The 21,423-nt window shown below is 35.9% G+C and overlaps 2 protein-coding genes across 2 annotated transcripts in view; one reads left to right on the forward strand and one right to left on the reverse strand.

Moving 5' to 3' along the window:
- DOCK2 (dedicator of cytokinesis 2) overlaps positions 1-21,423 on the forward strand; it is a 213,919-nt gene that overhangs the window by 91,014 nt on the left and 101,482 nt on the right. The window lies entirely within an intron of this gene.
- Positions 1,539-9,669, reverse strand: INSYN2B (inhibitory synaptic factor family member 2B). The gene is made up of 3 exons (XM_075056879.1): positions 8,333-9,669; positions 6,024-6,098; positions 1,539-1,719 (listed from the first exon to the last, which is right to left on the reverse strand). The coding sequence occupies exons 1-3, from the start codon at positions 9,652-9,654 to the stop codon at positions 1,539-1,541; spliced, it is 1,578 nt and encodes a 525-aa protein (XP_074912980.1). The 5' UTR covers positions 9,655-9,669.

The following is a 21,423-nucleotide window of genomic DNA, read 5'->3' on the forward strand; positions in this document are numbered from 1 at the left end:
CTAATTAATCAGAGTTACTTCTAAGAAAAGGTCTGCAGTACATTCCACTAAACATAAACTACATTATTCGGGCTTTACAGTGTGCCCTTTAAACTTGCTTTGGAAAACCTTTTCCCCTTTGCCCCCCATACGAAAGGTGGCCATGTTTTCATGAGTAAAATAATAGTATCATCAATCCTAAATTAGGTTAAATTGGCATACCCTGTGCTAGCTGTTACCTTGACTGTTTTTGAAGGAAAGAAATAGCTGCATTGACATCTGATAAAATCTTTTCAGCATATGTAATTTTTTGATATGATACAGATAAGTTCACTGAATATTATTTTTAACAATCAATTTTGTATCATTTATAAATTTACATATATCTTAAGGCCAAAACCCCACATCTTGGGATATTTTGGTATAGTGATACACATCTTGAATGGACAAATTGGGCAAGTGGTTTACCAAGACAGTAGCCAAAGTGGTTATTCCCCTCTATTCAGCAATTGTGTGTGATGACATCTGAGGCATTGTGTCCAGTTTTAGACTTCCAGGTAGGTGAATGACATCAGCTTACTGGAGGGAGACCACCGAGATGATTGTGGGCTGCAGCACATACCATGTGAAGAGAGGCAGTGAAAATTGGATTTGTTCAGTCTTTAAGAAGTGAAGGCTTAGGAGAGACATCTTATGATCTGTGTAATTCTTCCTGAAGGTGTGTTTGGATACAGCCAAATTTAATGGACACAAGTTAGAACATAGGCAATTCAGATAAGATGTTAGGAAAAAATTTGGAACAGCTTGCCCCAAGGGGTTATGGATTCTTGTCTTTGGAGATACTCAAAACTCAAATTCAGCTAATTGGACCTTGCTTGAGTAGGGGGTTAAGACAAATTAGCGAGATATTCTCTTGTTTTATGATTCTTTTCAGAGAAGTCTATTAAATGGCTGAAACTTCTAAATGGTTGCTTTTTTTAATTGAACCAATAATAGGACAGAGTAAAACTTAACCTGAAATTCTTTTTTTGTTGTTAACAAGCAACAAAAATATTTCAGCAGGTATGTGAAATAATGGTAATTGTCTCCTCAAAGGAGACATTTGTTTGAAAAACGTAGATTCCCCTGAATTTGTTCTCGATTATGTGGTTTGTTTAAAGATGAATGAAGTTACTTCCTTTTAGTCCATGTTTCTCATAAATAGGAAATGAAGACTGTGTGACGCCCTTAGCTTTGTCTATCATCGTTTTTTAAAGTAGAGATTTAAACCTTGTTGTTTTTGGAAAGTTGAAAAAAAAAGTCTTTACAAAGCATATGAAAGTGTCCTTGGAAAAAATGAGAAAGCTTCCTTTTGAAAGAAACAATTTCTTTTTGAAAATAGTATCTTCATGCGCCTTTATTCAGTGAGGCGGTTTAAGTAAATTCCATTCTTTTGATTTCTCAGATACTCTAAACATTCTTTAACTTTGTGATTTCATAATAGCACATTTTCAAGTGTGTGCTCTCAAGCCTCTTTCTGTTCTTGTGTCTTTTGAAATATAAAAGGATCCATAAGGAAGTCAAATCCACCAGAAGCATTTTCTTTTCACCTTTTTTGTTTTTCTTCTTAACTCCTTTTTGTCGAGAGCTGAATGATCAGATGGTAGCTTCTGCGGTGAAGCTGAATTTTGTTCTGCTTTATCCAGCGTTTTCAAAATCTGATGAAATCTTCCTTCTTGTTGTCTGAAGTCATATTCTACACTATGGAAAAATGAAGAGATTTAAGCTAGTAAGTGAGAAATTCCCTCTTTAAAAAACATGTGGAAAGGATGCTTACCTCATTAGAATAATTTGGCATTATTCAGTATTAGAGCCTGGTTAAAACATAAGGGTGTATAGGTTGCTGCTTTGAAAATAAGTTCATCTCTTAATCTTTTCTGAGGGAAACCTTTTTCTTTATATGAGTTAAGAACTCCAGCATTGTGCCCAAAACAATGGGACAAAAATTAAGGGAGAGAAAATGAAAATGTACTAGGATGATCTTTCAATGCATTTTATTCAATGGTCAGGTTTTGATACTGTAATCTAACTCAGTCATATGCTTGGCATGAATTCAAAACTCTCACATGCTTAACTTCATGAAATATGAGTGTCCCCTGCTAGGACTTCTGCTAGGACCAAAAATATATGAAATTAAGCAAATATGTAAGTGTTTGAAATAAGTGGTATTAGTTGACAGGAAAGTAGACTGTAACTCTTTTTCTCCATTGAAACTGATAATTATTATTGATGTCAAATGAGAGCCAAGATGTTAATTAGATAGAGCAGATACGTGCACAGAAATAAATATAAGGTTCCAAAGAATTGATGTGGACAGTGATTAAGCAGTCCGATGCAAGCAGTACAGTTAAACAAAAGCAAACAAAGAAAAAAAGAAAAGAGGCAGTGCTGTATGGTTTTTCAACCATTTTGTCTGGGCAGGAGACTGGGAGATTTATCAGCTGTGTCTGCTGTGGAGGTTTTAGCAGGCGGAGGGGAGAGTAGAAAGGAGCTGGTTGTATTTTCCATAATGCAAGCTCTTTGGGAGGAAAAAGGCATCATCATAGGGGTGTTGGGATGTCACATTAAGGCCCTGAACCTGATTTGGGCACTGAGTAGAAGAAATCTGTGAAATTAGTAAATATGCATATCTTTAAACAGTATTAATTTTGAGTATTTGTATTTGTGTGTATATACAGATCCATAAACGTTGTTGAATAATATGTTAAAATTAACTAGAAGCTTGTTTCCCTTATAATTAATGTGGTTTGGGGGTTTTCATTAAATAAAGTAACTCAGCTGGCAAAAAGAAAGCAATAGGATTATTCTGATTTAGAAGAATTTGAGAGGGATCTCTCGATAAGGAGCAATATGTAATAAATATAAAAGAACTAGAAGGTAGTGATATAAACAGCAAATTTGATCAGAGTGTCTTCAATTTTACTGGCTTATTGATAAAACTGCAACTTAATACTTCTCAGTAGTCACAGATCACAAGCAAAACTGCAACTTAATACTTCTCAGTAGTCACAGATCACAAGCGCTAGAGAATTAAATGTTCGGTTCATAGCATATGTAAGGATAGCATCTGCTCATGTTCTTTTTTCTTCCCTTCTTCAAAGTTTCTAATTTAATGTTGGAGAGATCATTTCTAGAGGCAAGAGGTCAATTCAGTCTCCATTTAATACTGTCCCTTATAAGCTGAGATAATTGTTTGGTTTTGGTTGCTACTTGCATTTGTTTATTATAATACAAATATCTGTCTTGATTGAAAGTTCCAAGTCATCTCACGTAACCCTGCTGGATAGTTAATAAAGATAAATTTACAGCCACTATATACTTGGTCACTGTTAGACTGAAAAGCTCTTTATTACTTTACCAATCAGTGTAATCCACACTTGGATTGATATGAGATTAGTTTGTTGTTTGACTCAGGGACTACTTAAAATGTGCATGATAAAGAGGGTTCAGTGGCAGTAACCCAACATTCTGCTTGCACAGTGTTTGAATTACTGATGAGTTAGGTTCTTTAAGAGCAGGAAAACAGGGAGCAAGATGAAACACTTGACTCTATGATTAATGAGAACAGTGATACATTAGTGGAAAAAATACTTGCATGGATCTTTCAGGCTACATAAAACACAGGAATTGCATGGGTTTATCTACAGCAAAAACTGATAACAATTACTTCTTTCAGAATGTTGTCTAATGAGTATGTTCATTCAAGTATTAGTTCCTCAGAATGCTTTTTTCATAACCACATCTTGTGGAACATGTCTGTAAAGTGAAAACTATTGTTTCCTTGCTGTCTCCTGTTAAGTCTCTTAAAACTACAAACTCTTTAGAGGAACTGTATTCTCTTGTATGTATTCTAGTCATCATTGCACTGTGAGACTCCAGGCACCATTATCATTATAAACTACGTAGTAAATCAAAAAGGCACATCAATGTTTCGTTCCTTCCTCTCTTCTTTCCTTCAGATACTTATGCTTGTTGCTCAGGATCTTTCCCATATTGAAACTGTGTAAACTAAAAACAGGGTAAGCATCATAGTTTATTATTCCGAAGAGAGAAGGCATCCTGTGGTAAAGGGTAGTTTGTACATAAATTCTAGAGAGTGACCTCTGTTCCTGTATAGTCCAATAAAAATGCACAGAGATTGTCTGTTCAGAGACAATGATGAAGTAAAGGAAATCTGTTTTGTCCTGGATCTTCCTTTTTATACAGATTCAGTTTGTGCTTTTGGATAAGTCATGTAACTTACTGGAGTAGCCAGTGGACTGTGGAGAAGACTAACAACTTTGTCTCATAGGACTTGTGGTGGTTAATTTGTGACATGTCAATTAGTTTGAGATTTCATTACCAGAGGTTTAGGACATCAGTATTTGACTGAGTTGTATGTTGAACAATAGCTTCAAATGCTGTTCCAACACTGACTTCACCTAACGAGCTTATTCAGCTCTTTAATAAATTTGGCTCATGTAGAAGATGCAGTGTGAAAAACACTTCTATGTGGATATAGTCTATTCATTATATCCATAAAAAAATTTAAAGTCTTAGTGCTCAGAAATTGGCAAAGCTAATGGTCTGCCATATTCTTTGAAATAAAGGAAAAGTTTGCAACCTAAAAGATAAATTCTCTTGCCCTTTATTTTTGTAAATGAAACATGTTTAAATATCTAATACCTCTGGAATACTAATACATATGAATATCTTTGAAGGAATAAAAAATGTCTAGGAGATGTTTCAAACCAACTTCTTAATTTTGCAGCATAACGTCTAACTTCAATGCCTGATCTTCACAATATGTGATTGACAAGTTCATTTTCTGCTAAGCTTTTTTTAAAAAAATAAACTTTAAAACAGTACAGCACATCAGAAATGTGATAGGTATAGCAAGGAAAACGAGCATGCAGTATAAGTAATAAGCTCATCAGCTGCTAAGTCCTTTAAGTGTCCCTCACAAGAAAGGAATGCAAAAAGACAGGATTAATATAGCAGTATTATAATTTCTCCACTACCTTTGGTTTGAATATATATTCTCTATCTCCCCAAATGAGGCCTAAGGTATCATATGTAAATTTTGACCATACATTCCTCTTCCTTTTCATTCTCTTAAGTCTGGAGTGTATGGTAGTACTGGAAAGGATCTAAAATGGTGAAGTGTGAGCTCCAGCTTTGAGTATTCTGTGTTTGCGCAGTATGTTACTAATATTCTGTGAAGAACCTAATAAATCTTATAGAATCAAATAACTGAAGATGTGTGTTTTCTACCTTATAACTGAGGTTGCAGAGATTAGATAATGTGTTTATAAATTGGTTGGAAGCCTTATAAGATCCCTTGCTGAGCAGAAAAGCTATGTGTGCAGTATAACCAAGACTTTGTGCTAGCTTTTTGGTTAATGGCTGGCAAGCTGAAGACTTGGGTTTGTATAGACATAGCATTTGAATCATGTACAGCTTCCAGAACATGGTACTACGAAGCTTTTTGGTCATAAGAGTTTAACATAAACTGCAGTTTAAACTTGGAGTAACTTACACTCAAATTGCACTCTCTTAAAATAATAACAAATAAACATTTACTGAAGTGAGAAATGTGGGAGGTTTGTTTTTGTTTTGCACATGAACATGAACTGTAGCTATAGCTTACTGGCATTTGGCAAATTGAGTGTTTGGTCTTTTCCAAGATCTAAATTTATTACAGAAATCCTAGCTTTAAAAATGTAACACACAAAGGGAATTTCATCATCAGAAATGGCATCAAAGGTTTTCAAAGCATGCTAGTAATAAAAATGCTGTAAAACATTAGTGGGAGTTTTCTATATAAATTCTCAGAATTACAGTACCTCTTTCAGAAAACACCAATACTGTTTTCTACTTGGGGAAACAAACCAATCACCTCACAGATACCACTTGGTTTTTTGTTAAAAACTGGATTAATAATAATTGAGACCTTTTATAGCTGTGAGCAAAACACTGTATTAGACTTTTGAGATATACAGACAATACAAAATTGTGTGAAGTACCTGTAAATGATACATGCGGTGTTCTGACAGGTGCTGCAGTTGTTGAGGTCTTGACCAGTGTGATAGAAGTTACGCCTGTAATAGACAGTAGCTCATGTGATGCGTATTTATAGATACATTAACAGACCTCTGAATCTTTCATGTATAAAAGTAATTCTGTTCAGCACTTCTATAATCCTTACTAAAAGTTCTAGTGTCAAATTCTAAATTAGAAGGTTGCTTTAAAAGACCCAAACCCTATGTTGATTTATGTTTTTGTCTTGCTTCTTTCCCACCTCATGCTGTTAAGATTCTGGTGGTTGGTTCTTGCATGAATACTTGTTATGAAAACACTTAGACATGCAACTGCTTCTTATAAACACACTTTAAAGTATTTGAATATCCATGCTTTTGGTGAATCAATTTGATCTCTACCATTATGCTTTCCATTCCCCTTTCTTTCCAATTGGGTAGAAACGAGTCAGATTTTTACTGCTGATAGTATACAAATTTGGAGTGTTAAGAAAACAAGAGAAGTGACTTTCATACTTAACACCAACTAGAGTTGAATTATATTTTATGATAGAGAGATCTGCATTAGAAACAATTTGAGGTCAGTGGCTCATTACATCTGAAGGATGCATGATACTTACATTTAACAAGTTTTATTTGAATTAGGGGAGTTCAGTTGGTACCAAAATCATTTTCTGATTGCTTTTGGAATTAAGTGGAGGTTCTCCACATGCATTGTTGTGCTACCTCCGCAAGTACTTGGAATGTTCAGTTTTACTGCTAGATGATTCTAGCAAGATGGATTGAAGCTTACCATTGAATCTCAGTGTGAAACTTAAAGATATTTGGCAAAATTTTTGTTTTCGACCATGTGGTAACTGAACAGAAATGGACTATAAATATTGCTGAATAATCTGACTGTGCTTCACTGCAAGTTACGCTTTGTAATGGTTGGATTTTCAAACATAATTGAAACTTGTCCACTCTGTCATACATAACTACATGCAGGGGAGAAGGAGTGGGCATTTTTTCCTGTAATTTCCTAAAGAACTGTAGTTGGGTGGTGGTTGTATGAAATATACTATAAACAAGTGATTGCTTAAGCTTGACATGTACTTGGATTCCCTCACACACACACACACACCACCCCCCACCCCCCGCCTTGGATCTAGCTTCTAAACTGAACTTTGGGGGTTTTGGTGCTTTATAAATATTATTCCATTTTTGTAATCAGTATGTCTATACGGATTTTGTCTGTTGTGTCTAGGTTATTATGTAATTGGTGCTAGAAAATCATATGGGCTTTCAGATAGAGAAAAATGACTAAGAACAACTCTCTGAGAGAGGCTAGTTGGAGCTGAATTGTATGGGAAAAATGTTACATGGAATAAAAATTTATGTGGGCACAGTGGAAACTTACAGAAGTATTTTCATTGCTAACAGCCAGATGGACATTACTGGTTAATATTTCCGGACAAAAAAGGTAATGTGTACACAGTAAAATTACATGTTAACTTAATGATATAAATTTTTTTAAATGAGCGTAAATTCATATTTGGAGTGTGAGTTGGAGAATTATTCATCAGAAATGCAATAAGGTAATGTCAATTCCCAGATAAAATACTTTGAGAAAGAAAGTATTCTGAAGAAAAACAAATCTATTTTGAAGAAGTTTTAAGAAGACTAAGGTGTATAAAATTGTGGCTTCAGTTATTTATATCCTGACAGTTTTTGCACAGCCATGCAAACCTCTTCTATCCACGTGGGAACAAGTGCAAAGACCTGGTCCTGAGGCATGTGGGCAGTTTTGCTTGCTTATGAAGGCAGTAATAATTTATTGAACAGAAGCATGGTTTTGCTGATATAAACTGTTTCAGCAATAGGACTGCTTTGGCACTAAATGCATATCTGACCTTGCTGGTAAGAGATAGTTGGCTTGCCGTAGGTTTCTATCATGCTACGTTAGTATGTTAGACTGTTGGGTTTTGTTGTTCTACTGCATACAGATTTTAGCTAGATGGAGACTACCAACTCTCAGGTGTCAGTGCCTTTGTATCTAACACCACAGATCTAAATAAAAAAGGTAATAAACTGTGTCTCACACTGGGTTTGGTAAAGGCAGTGTCATCTAAAGCCACACTATAAAGAGACTTGCTTCTGTGTTGAGGCCCAAATACCAGAAAAAGGGCGTAAGATACTGTTTTTGCAAACTCATCTTTAAATATCGCAGGAAAGATTCTTTCAGTAGCAAAGGTTTAAAGATTGGTAACATCTACTTTATACTTCTGATAAATTACTAATATTAAAGTGCACCGTACCCTTCACTGAGGGCTCTGGATTTTTCCAGGTCTTGGATTACATTCAAAAGTACTTTAATCTTCTCCTGGTTCGACTGCAAGGATTCCTCTACAGACTGCAGCCTGCCTTGTAGGGCACAGAGTTCACCATGTGCCAAATGAATTTGATTTATTTCACTAATCTCTTTGGTGGTTTGTGGTTTTATTTCATTCCTTGGCAGATAAGACTTTATGTGAAATCCTTCTAAACAGCTGTTACACTGGGAAACATCTGACTCAGTAGAATTTTTCTTGATTTCTGTATTACATGACAAAATAGATTTTGATGCATTACTGCTGGTGAATGACATTATTGTGTGATCATCATTTGTTAATGTCACACAGCTGGAATCTGTTTTGTGCTCTCCTGCCTGTTGATAGTCTCTGAGGAAACAAGGAGATGAACTGTGATTTGATGGAGGTGATAATGGAGTAGTTTCCTTACTGCTTGCTTCTTTGCTGGCTGCAGGCGACTCAGGATCACTTTCATCTGCTTCACAAGAGTCAGAGTGAGGATTACATTCACTGCAGTTAGCAGAATTGCTTAGGCAAGGGTATGTTTTTTCAGAATTAGATGACAGTGTGCTGCTTTCATTATTTTCATTGCTATTTATGACAGTAGAAGAATGCAGTGAATTACTTAAATTCATGGTTGTGTCTGGTGCATCCATGGAAACATTGCTGTCTTGTGGAAAACTCACGTGTATGTATTCAGGCACCTGTGTAGAAACAGTTGTCTTCTCTGATACTGAGAGATCATCTGAGTGGATAGGTCTATTGCTTTGTGGGTTTGATGGTCTTTGACTTAACTGACAGTCCACCTCACTATTTCTAAATCCATCTTCCAAATCATTAGTTATTCTTAAGTAACAGAGATCTGAAGACATAATGTCTCGTTCAGAAAGATTGCCATTTACTTGGATAGAATTTGCAGACTCCGTTGGTATTTCTGTTAATGACTTGCTTACTGTCAGCTTTTTCTTTTTAAAAACTGGGAAGTGTTTCCGGAGGCTAGGAGATGTTTGTATGGCAATATTCCGAAGGCCCTTCTGAGCCCTTGGAAAAGATGGAGATTGATGTAGCAAAAGATTGTGATCCCTAAATATTTCTGGTTTTCCAGTCGTGAATGCTATATCTTGGGCATGATTGGTATCCAGTTCTGTCTTTGTGTTCACACCATCATCCTTGAATCGAACTTGCTGAGATTTGGTCCTGCGGTGATGTGGCTGTCTCATAAAATCAGCTGAATCCAGACTGTTCCTTTTCAGTAGCACTGGGCGCATTTTCATGTTTTGCTGGGCCATTGAATCACAATTTAAAGTCTGTAAGTAACGTGTTTCTTTGCGACCCATTTCATTTGTCATTTAAACTGTATGTTAAGATTGTTCCTAAGATGCAAATGAATACCTTATCCCTGAAGAAGCTAAGCTTTTCATTCTTCTTGTTGTTATTATGTATACTTTTAACTGACATGCTCTCTTTGGGGATGTTCTTTCAAATTTAATTGCTGATTAGACCAAACACTAAGAAAAAGAAATTAAGTATCAAATTTAAGGAAAAATTTCTTGTAGCTAGGAAATGCAGAAATCCTTTTCTTCTGAGGTTGACACCATCTTCTTATTACAAAATTGCAACAGGCCGTTATGCTTACAGTTAACTAATTTAAAGGTAAGGTTGAGTCTATGGTTTTCCTGATGGCTTCTATTTGACAGCTCTCCATTAGTGATGCAGCTTTTTTAATGATGGACTAATCACATATGTTTTATTTGTGTGTTGTCTAAACAACATGCGTAATCACTTTTGGGGGCATTTTCATTTCTCACAAATAGTTTTACTGATGGAATATATCCATTAATACCAAACTGAATTGCTTTCTTTATAGAGAGCTTTTCTTCTTCAGCCATCTTTTTAATGTTGCAAATGAAACTAATCTTCCCAAACAGTTAAGCAAAATGTAACCACTTCTGACAAGGCAAAAATACAGCATCCAGTGGGTTTCAGTGAGAGAAGTTATCGATGTGTCATTTTTGCTTCAGTTCACGCAAATACAAGGCCAATCATATCCAAGGGACTGTTTCATTTGGGAAGTTCTGTAAATACTTTGGCATCAGAAGTTTGGTCCAGACCGAATAACCACCAAATGCAGAATAACAGGAAATGTCTCCTGAAAGTAAAAAGACAACAGTTGTAGGTGAACAGCCAAGCACTGTAATTTTCTTCTGCTGTCTCCTAACAATTTTTCATCTTCAGTGGTTTTGTAAATTTGGCAATGAGATACTTGTATAGAAACTGGAAAATGTTTTATATTTTTGAAGTGCTTAAAGTTTTCTTCGTATGAAATACGAATCACCAAGAACAGATATAAAATATTCAGAGCAGTAGTTTTCTTTTTGTGATCAGTACTCATGTCAAAATGTAAGTTACTTTGATAGAATTTTGTTGGCAACCTTTCTGTTAGAAATTTAGATTCATTATGGCTTCCTGAGATGTGGCATCTACTCACCTATATGTATATTGAACTTCTACGTATTTTAGCCAGGACTTCTCACCCCAGGTTTCTACAGTGGTAAGGATGGATTTGCTTTCTTACCCAAAGAATGTGTGTGATAGACTTCCTTACAAATGTGAATTCTCTTACCCAAATCATTCCAGAATAGTTTGAGCCAAAATTCAGTATATGCAATGAATAGTGCTGGACTAGTAGCAAATTTTAAGTCCTGAATTTCAAAATTCACTCATTAGATGTACCTGTATGTAAAATATCTTTCCCGTATTTTTAATAAGTTATGCTAAATCTGAAACCAGCTGCTAAAATAGATTACGGATAAGAGGAGAAATTCATGCAAAATATGGGAAATATTCTATGGGATTTTTAATAATCGAACATAGTTCACTTCTCAGATTGCAGTGATTTTTATGACTGGGGCTAAATTCCCAGCACAGTGTTGATTTACTATTAATGCTGTTCCCTGTTAATTCACTGATGGTTTCATTAGCCTTACTACTTCCATTATCTTAGTGTACTTTTTATTTAAGCATTGCACAAACTTTACCATATGTAATTCACAAGAATTGATGAGATGGGTGCAGTGGGAAAGATCTTGTTACAGAATATAGCAAACTGTTATGTAACCACATGTAACATTTAGGCAATGTAATATAATCTAAGCAAAGTAATGTGGTATTACTAAGTTTTAGAAGAAAATGAATGTTGGATGATTTCACTGCAGAAAGAAATGTTGCATAAGATATCGAGGAAACAAATACGTACATTAATACTAAATTTTTCTTTCATGATATGCTAGCATTAAGTCGCTTAAATCACTGTACTGCTTGTTCACTGGAAACAAGTATACACAATAAACAAGTCAAACAGTTTCTGCAAATTAAGTTCCAGTGCCAACTTCCGAATTCTCATATCGTCCACTAATTACTGGAGGCTTTTAACAGTTTTGTTTGAGAATTTATCCAAATACTGCTGTAGCATTCTCGACTTCCCATCACAGCTGCTGTGCTCCAGGCAGGTGGACTACCTTAAAAGTACTTACCCAATTAAATTTGGAAAGAAGCTTTAGAAATCTAATCCTTTGTGTTTTAAATACAAGTCCAAAGCCCATAAAGGTTTTAGGAGAGCTCTTTACTTTGGGTATAGAAGCATACGAGCTAGATTCTTGCATTTTTAATTTGCAAATTGCTATTTTAATTCTGTGTGTGATTTTTAGCTACCTTGGCATCTGCTAGTCCGGGGTTCGTATGAATTGTTGTAATGAAAGTTTTGATGCTCTTATTTATATTAAATTAAGCTGAAAAAAAATATAGATAGGAATGCTCAAGTATTTGGATTGAAAAACCCAAACTAGTGAATATCAATGAGTTATAGGTGTCTGTGTCTAGATTAACAAATCAGTCTAACATTGCCACTTACTAAGTTTAAATAACATTTTCCCTTGCCCAGGATATAATTCCTCATTCTTTTCTGGCACAGCAATTTACAGGTCTTGTTTTGCTCATCATTTCACATTGACTGAAGTATGAAAAATTCTAAGGATCTTTCTTATAGAAATGCTTTCAATGTATTAATTTAACTTATGTCACTCATAACAAAAAGCCTCTGTCAGTTTTAAATGTATGTCTTGTATTAATAAAACAACAGTTTTGGTACAAGAAAGTTAACGGGATTTAGTGTCTGCTAGGGTTCCATAACCTCATATCCAGCTATCCAGCCTCTTCCTCCCCATCTCTTCCCTGGGCAGCTGCTCATCAGTCCTGCAGAAACACCTTGTGCCTTGGTTGTTTTGCTTAATTAACACTGTGGATTTGTTCCAATCTCTTCATTCACTGGTTGTTGAAGCAAGTGGCCTGTTAGGTGCTTGATAGTTAATGGTATTTTGAAATGGTGCATATTTCATGTTCCTCTCATCAGTGTTTTGAGTATGTGAATCTGACTGATAGATACCATCGCATTTTTTTCTTTTATGCTTGGCTTAAACTGTTAAAGCAAACCTTGATTTTTAAAATCTCTACATGCTTTCTGCACAAACTTCTTAATGGTGATAGTTACTCTCCAGTGAAAATTTATTCTAGCGCCAGTGTAATTGTATCCCAGGGTGTAATAAGTGAATTGCCTGGAAAAGAATAAGATGCAAAGCCTGTCACCTCAAACAACAATGGAACTGGTTTTCCAGCCTCAAGATTGTGTTTTTGAGTTCTTAGAAATGCACACACAGTTTAGTTAGCCAGTCAGACAGAGGAAATTTGACCACAGGAGACGGTTATATTTTTCTATAATTATTCTTCCATCTTTGCTCCCTCTGCCTTCGTGATTTCTTGAAGAGAGTCAAACACATTTCTTGGCTCAGATTTCAGTTTAATGACTGAAGCTGTGGGTAGAGGAGTGCAGCTGTTAAGGATAAGTGGAGATTATGGGAAACTGCATGAAGTGAAAAAGTGTAGCTAAGGGCAGTGGGGATTTTGGAAGAGTGCAGATGTGTGTGTGGTGGTTCTGGGGGTTTTCTGCAGTTTGTGGAAAAAGTTAAATATTTGACGTGGTTTTCAAACTCATTCAGCTGCAGTTTGACACCTTAATTTTCCATTTTACTAGTTTTCTCAAAAAAGTAGTGTTTTTCCTTGTAGTGAAAGTGTGACATATATTTGTAATATTTTGCTTTTCTTTCCTGCATGTGTTAAAGCCAGTATTTCTTGAAAAACTACTTTGGACTGACCCTCTTCAATAAATAAATAAAGTCACTAGGCTAAAAGCATTTTGTGAGGGCTTTCAACAGGAAGATGATAAGTGTAATTTACCTTGTCCTTTTGAGCATCAGCACTTTAAACTTCCTGATTCACTCTAAATTTTTGCCACTTCCAGATGATCTATCTAACAAAGATTAAACAGCAGATGAATTCAAGCATTATAGATACAATGGTAGCTGACAGAGCTGTAATAACTATAAGATAATATATTCAGAGTGAGTAGTTTTAGGTCATGTCTGATTTGTGTTTCATCCTATATAATATAGATTTTCTGATATGCAGCTAGATGGACATTTTCATTTAAAAGAGTCATCCTGATTTATTTAATTACAGTTTGTGTTTGATAATAAGCTGTTTCCTAGGTGGGAGTATCATGATTCTCAATTTCTAAGAAATTTGTGTGACTGTCACTTTCCCTTTATGTTGCAAATCCCTCCGATATTCCTAAACTATTGGCGGGACAAGAGGCTGCATGTTTTGTGGCCGTTATGAACTGCGTGCTTGTTAATGGCTGGGTGACGGACTAAACACTGCACAGGACTCATTCCATATGCAGGTTCACCCCTGCCGTTCATCAGTGTCTGAAATGAAACTTTCTTGTTTAAAAAGTATGAATTCGTGCTTTAAGTGCACTGGTTTGCATGTCACCTGTCTTCATGTTCATTTTCTTTCTCTGTCAGGAACTTCAACAATAGAAGTTGGCCAAGCTGTTTAATTTAGCCACATGTCTACTTTACAAAGCTTGTGTTGCCTTTTTTCCCCAAAATAATGAGAGATGTTGAGGATAAGTTTAGATATGCTTCTGAAATCGCTGCAGACTTAAGTGAAACACCACCAGATAGCATGAAGAGCTAGAGATGGCTTTAAAACTATTGGAATTGGATGATGCTAAAAATTCTCTCCTTTCCCTTTTTCCTGCCCTTTTGTTGCAATAATATAACCTTAGGTGAACTGCATTGGGTTCCCCTCGTCCCCAAGCCTAAATGTAAACAATAGCTTGAGGTTGACTGTCTTTGTTTTCCCTCTGTCTGCAGACCTGAGTCAAGCTTAGATGCTTTGCCTGTTTTCTTCTTTTCAGTGCAGCATGAGTTTTAAAACATGCATGTTGGCAAAAAATATGATGAGACAGATTGCTACATATTTTTCTTTTGAGATGTAAAACTTACAGCTGGGACAAAAAATACTCTATCTAGTGTGGAAGCAATCTTTAAAACTATAAATCAATTTAATAAATTAGTGGTTCTGTAACTGTCAAAATTCTTAATGCTACTATCCAAAATTTCCTTTGTTCAGTATTCTCTCAAAGGTAACCTCTAAGGCAGTAATCACAGTAAGTTGTTCTAGGATGGATTATCATGAACATCTTAATCTTTATAACCCAAGAAATGTCAGTGGAGTTTACAGTCCTATTTTCTGCAAACCTCTGAGTTCTGTAAGGCCAGAAAGGAGTTCATCATGGTCTGGTGGACTGCAGAATGGTTTTTAATAGTTTCACCTTTAATTTAAGGTAATCTTCATGTTTATAGCAGGCTTTTGTATAGTAGCATCAGGTTGTTGGGGGATTTTGAGAGTCTGGAGTATAATGATAATAGAATGATGGAATACCATTGTATAAGCAACTTGTAGCATTCTTGTGATGTGAGTAACTTTAAAGATAGAGTAAATAAGGCTCATACTTCATTGAAAAGTTCCTACCCTTTTGCATCATAAAAGAATTCCTATGTTCTTCTCATCCGAAAATGTCTATTGAGTATTTTTGAAACATTATTCATTTTCACTATTGAATTAATCAGTGATAGATTTTTTTAAATGCAGTTTGTAACCTTATCAGTACATACTGCTAGGTTAATGTTTTGGGGAAAAATAAAAGTTGTAATTGAAGTTTTCATTTTATGACGAAAAAAAAGATCACATTGCTTCTGAATAGGTTTTTCCTCTGCATATTTGCCTGCACTGTGTCAGGTTGCAAGGTATTTTCTAATGTTACCATAGACTTATTTTGGGTTGGAGCTGGATTTGGATATTTGTCAGGTTAAGTTAAAATAACATCTCAGCTATTCTTGCTATCTGAACCATACCACATCCAGTTACATGTTTTTATAGCATCTGTGGCATGGTTCTGCTCCACTCATTTCATGAGTGTCCTGACAATTCCCTAGGCTTCCCTAGTCTGAACTAGTGATGGAACATTTCCATACTATGGAGTCTGTGAATTGATGCTGTTGGTTTCACCACAGATTTATAGGTCTGGAGTTGGTGCCATGTCTGCATTTGAAAAAGGTGGTATTTAATTCTAATGTTCAATCAAGAGCTGTAGCTGTAATATGGACACTGCAGTTAGGTGCTATCTTTCATCTGGCGCTTTCACCGATTAGTTTCACAGGATTACAGTCTCCAGACTGGAGGTAACCAAAATGATTAATTTTGTGGCAGTCCTTTAAGAGTCCAAGTCAGTCTTAAAAGTACCCCCATGAAGTGCTGAACAGCACATGAGAAATGAAGTTGTGAACTATGACAAAAAGAAATCCCACTTTGCAGTTACCTGATGTACCAGTTATATTCTCTAGGACACATACATAATTAGCAGTTGAATTATTTTAAAGTCGTTAATACTAACAAACTTAACTTTGGCCCCGAAATTTTTATTAGGGTCTGCAAAGGACTGTCTCAAAAATTCCATAGATGTTTCATTTCTTTTCTCATTCAAGATTTCCTTTATGATTTTATTCATTATGGTATTACTGAAGTACAGCTGTTTCTATGATATGCTTTGATTTGTTTCTTGGATTTAACTCTTACAATTGATTTGTGTAATGCTTGCCCCACTAATAATGTTGCTGTAAGAACAGACTGTGAGAGTCCTCAAACTAATTCTTTTAGTTTGGTTTTTTTTCACTATTCACATCTGTGCTGCCAAATATCCTCTATGTTACTGGCCCACATTCGGCACAATCTTAGTCCTCTGTTTCCATCTGCGTACCCTGGTTTTATGCCTAGCACCTGGGCAAACAGGTATCTGTGGTGAGCTCCCACTGGATCATTGAGGGTCCAGTCAAGCACTACAGATGCACTGAAAGATTTCTGCTGATGCAAATTTATTTCTCCCCAGTCAGGACAGATGGACTGGTGAAAAAAACCTGTTTTCAGGAGGTCTCTTTCTAACATGAGTAGAAACTGGATGAGTTTCTTGGAACTTTTAAAAAACATAAAGGAAGTGTGAAGAGAAATAAAAGGCAAAGTCAGAGAGAACTTTTTTGGCTTCCTTTTGTATCACTCTACATGAAAGCTTCACTTTTTAAAAATCTTGCATAAAAGCCAGTACATCTGCCTGTACAGGAAAAATAGTGCACGTTCCCAAACCTTGCAAAATCCAGCTAAGTACAGCTTTATTTTCCTTGATGTGGCCTCTTTAAATATAGCAGAAGTTTTATGTTACTGTGGTGATTTTATTCACAATACTTCAGCTAATTTAAAAAGGTGGGTGTATTTGTTCAGTTAGAGCTTCAGGCTTAATTTCAAAATGGCAAAATTCTGAAATGGCAAGGTATTAATGTTCAGAAGACTTATATAGTATCTTTCTGACAACTTAGACACTAAACTATTTCGCTTTTTCCGTGGCTTTTGAACATACAATATAAGCAGTATCTACTGAACAGTCACTAGCTTTACGTGCTCATGTTAACATGAAACACCGCAGTCTAATTATTTTCCATTCACAACTATTCTTCAACCTGCAAATGTCCAAAAGTTGTTGAGGATGTCAGACTCAAATGAAGCTCAAGTTCTTCGTTTTATGAATCTAACATTCAGAGGCAGCACATGGCCATCACAGGTATTTATTGCTAGCAAAAAACACAGAGCAAGGGCATTCTGTCATGCAGTGAGTGGCTTAGTATGCAAATCTTGATGATTTCACAAGATTTTCTTCCAGAACCTTACTGGCACTGAAACAAAAAGTTTTTTTCTTTTGAAAAAACCCTTTAAGACTAGAAGGAAGAAGTTTTAGCAAACAGATTTTAGATAGTGTTTCTTGCAGAAGAAAGTGGATGGAAATGTACTGAAAGTTACAGATGAATTGCAAGGAGGCTTCTGAAGGGAATATTTTCAGATGAAAGTGGATGTAAGAAGCAGAGCCTGTAAAGTAAAAACAATCCCCCAAAAGTACAAATTTGCAGCTTACTGTGATACACAGGAAGAAACTGCCAGAGAAGATGAAGCTGCTGAGAGAGCTTTTTAAATGGTCTCCGTGTACAGGGGCCAATCATTGATGACAACAAGGAGTCTTACTGCTTTGGGTCCCACAGAATAAAGCAAAAAGCTATTTATGAAGGTAAACGTGTTTATTATAAGAGACGGAATAATTTGGTAGCGTAGTTTGGTATCTTGAGTTTTCTCCAGTGCATAGGCTGTCTTGTGTAGTATTCTTCTGTTACTTACTCTCATTGGCCAGTACACAGAATATCCTGTTCTGATTGTGTGCACTGCCATGGAAGAGTTCTGTGTACGTTCCTGTACATGGTCAAATGTTCCCTGCTGCAGTGGTTTTGGTAATGCTGAATGAACCTTGCTTGAGCACCTACGAAATGAGGACCTACGAAGAAGGCCTGAACTTTTTACAAATCCTGCTAGCAGGTTTTGTGAACCACCTCGAGGTGGGATCAAGGTGGATAGAGAGAAGGGTCTAACACAGATAATACAGGGTAGCATGTAAGCTTCTGACTTCAGAAAGGGAACATTTCAATGCTGGAATAGATTATAGGAGTTTATGTCTGAGTGGTATTACAGCAAGATTTGAAAATTACTTTAGGTTGGTGAGACTGGGTAGAGAAGATGCTGCAATATTTAGTGCAGCAGAAAAGTGGAGTTAGCTAAGCAAATTTTAGGAATGAAAATTGAGTGTGGTTTGGCTATACTTTGAGATGATGCAGTGCCATTCCACATGAAGTGCTGAAGATGCACTGAAGGATAAAATCATTATTATCTTATTTCTGAATACAGCTTTCAGAACTATGGTATGGTACTTGGACTTCCTTTATTCTACTCTAATAAAAATAAAAGTTCAGGCATCATCTTTGAAGAGATGATACATTCCATTGACTGTTTCAGAACAAAAGGCTTCATGGGTTAGAAAACGTTTCTATCTCAGTATTTCTTTTGGAGCATATATTGGAAATTGTTAATGTAAGGTTTAGTGTTAAGAGATGAGATACAACAGATAATTTTAAGTGAATAAATTCACATTATATATAGTACATAAATTGGATTTTTTTGATTTCAGTGTTAGTTTGCAAAGACAAGTGTGCTTAAAACTGAGAAATTTCTCTTGAAGAAATGCTTGAGTGCCTACAGGGAGATGGAAGCTATGCAATGTGACAGGTTGGTGAGCTGGAAAGTGTCCAAATAGTTGATAACGTAAAATTTCAGTAGTTTTTCTTGTATAAATCTGGTATGCTACTATTTTCTTGGTAGGTGGAAAAAATACTGGGAAGTGATGTTTGTGTAAAAGTATGCATACGTATTATACCTTAAATTACTGTAAATATATATCCAGGCTTTATAAAATGTTAACATATCTGTGTCTAAATGTAGATATAGTTATACAGATAACCTGTGCATAGGCAGATATGAACATCTGTGTGTCTACGAGAGAGAGCATGCTGGTTTGCAGGCCGTACCAGTTTGATTACAGATGTATCAGTTCATGAAACTTACCTTTTGAACTTTCTCTTTGGTTGTCTAATTATAACAACCATGCCTGTCATAACAACCAAACTTAATATTTTTCCTGAGTAGCAAACTTAAAAGCTACATTTACATTGTTGCTATAGTGACAGTTTGCCACTCCCCACCACCTTTCTTCTGTGTGTCTTCATTGAGAAGACTGCTACAGGAAATGTATGCCACGTATTTCATATGTGGGTTTTGGCACCTTTGTTCTGTTATCCTCTGCCTTACCTTGGCACTTTTGAGCTCTGGCTATTCTTCTAACGTCAGCTGCTTATATATTAACAAAAGATTCTTCTCCATCTATTGGGGGGGCGGGGGGGAGAGAGTTGCTTTTCTATATCCTGCCAGTCCTTTATCCTCTTTGTTATTTCAGTCCTATTTCATAGTGTATGTTGTTTTTTCCAGTAGAGTATCAACAATAACTAAAAGTAGCAACATCTGGTCATCTCATGTGTTTATTGTTTGAATTTTGGGTCTTGTTTACCCCAAACCTTAGTGCAGGTGAGGAAAACCACCAAAAGTGTGTTTTTACTCCTTTGAACTTACATAAAGTTAACCTTCCTTCATAATATATATGCTGAATTTCTTCTTCCTTTACAGTGTTTACCACTCATATTATTTCTGAACATAGGCAGTCTGCATCTTTTCTAGACAGAAGATGAAGAGGCCAAAACTATCTCAAGTGTCTCATGGTGATTCTGCCACATAATCCCTTCCCATCATCCCACAGGATCTTGCTTGTTCTGAGGAACAACAAAAATTAATGGACTTTTTTGTTATGGCACAGAAGTAATTTCATTACAGAATTCAGTTTTCAGTGCTTGGCTCACACTGTTTTTAGGGATTCTTTCAATATGGGCGTCATGTGTTATGCACAGATCTGTAGTATTCTTTACATTCATATGTTGGCTGTAACATGCAGTGATAACTTTCACCTTTTAAAATGCATCACAGTGTAGTTAGGTAAGTATCCAGGTGAAGCCACCACCTGCATAGAGAGAGATAATAAGGGCCCAGACTGTGGTTGTGAAATATTTCCATTTGTTTTAACTTTTGCAATGTATTATTCAAATTTGAATTCCATTCCATTGCATGCAGAAAAAAGGTAGCTTTATTTTCAATCATACTGATTTGGACAAATAACCATTTATTTCCTTACTGGAATTATTTTATCTTCCTCTAAGTAAAGCTCTTTTTAGGAAAAAGAAACATAATCTCTGCCTAGACTTTCACACACTGAATGTGATTCTTCTGTCTTCATTTGTGAGCTGCAGAACTCTTTGATTTGACTGTATATGCTCCTCTCAAACTGAAATTCAAACACTAGCAAAATGATGTTGCATGCTTTGTTGAATTTCAGTCAATAATGAAGGGTTATGAGGATGGTTGTGTGCCCTTGAGAAAGATATCCATGCAGCGTGCAGGAAGAATTTAAGTATGTAACACGAAAAATTTTGCCATCTTCTCTAACAATGTTCTCAAGTTTTACAAAATGCTACTGTTTTCATTGCTGTGCTTCTGGATTTTGAAAACATCATAATAAAATTAATATCTTTTCCTGCAGTAACTATATATATTGGGAATGCCTAGTAACATGACACCATCTGCCCTAAGTTGTGTAATTTTTCATTGTGTGTATTTATGAATAATGGTTGGTCAACACAACATATCGCTTGATTATTTGAGGCAATTTTGCTTTTTCTAAATAGGCTGTTTAGTACAGCAGTGCACTCTAGGTGGGAATATAGGAATCTTGGATAAAGACCTAATACTGGACACTGTGATTCCATTTCAAATACGTGGGCCACTGCATTAACAGTGCATTTTAAGCGTGGCTGAGCGGTAGAGTGTTATTTCTTCCTGCAGAGCTCCCAGCTGACCTGGAAGTATGATTTATAGCTCAGAATTGCCTCTCAATGAACCTGTTGAGAATATGACTAGAACAATTGTGATTTGTCTTCTCATGTTCAGTGTGAAGGCCCAGCGGATGCTAGCAGCAGAGAGAGGAGTCCAGCATTAGGCCTGTATGGACAACTGGGGGAAAATAAATGTTGTCTTTGTTCCATGACTCTGCTATTAGTCTTCCTTGTTAA

This window comes from Buteo buteo, chromosome 24 (genome assembly GCF_964188355.1).
Source record: "Buteo buteo chromosome 24, bButBut1.hap1.1, whole genome shotgun sequence".
NCBI classification, from domain to species: domain Eukaryota; kingdom Metazoa; phylum Chordata; class Aves; order Accipitriformes; family Accipitridae; genus Buteo; species Buteo buteo.

What these genes read in the sequence shown, in the direction of transcription:
- INSYN2B (XM_075056879.1), bottom strand. Translation starts at nt 9,654, where the DNA reads ATGGCCCAGCAAAACATGAAAATGCGCCCAGTGCTACTGAAAAGGAAC. An exon ending in TCCAGAGCCCTCAGTGAAGG is followed by an intron (nt 6,099 to 8,332) that starts GTACGGTGCACT and finishes TGTCTATTACAG; the next exon opens with GCGTAACTTCTATCACACTG. An exon ending in ACCGCATGTATCATTTACAG is followed by an intron (nt 1,720 to 6,023) that starts GTACTTCACACA and finishes ATTTTTCCATAG; the next exon opens with TGTAGAATATGACTTCAGAC.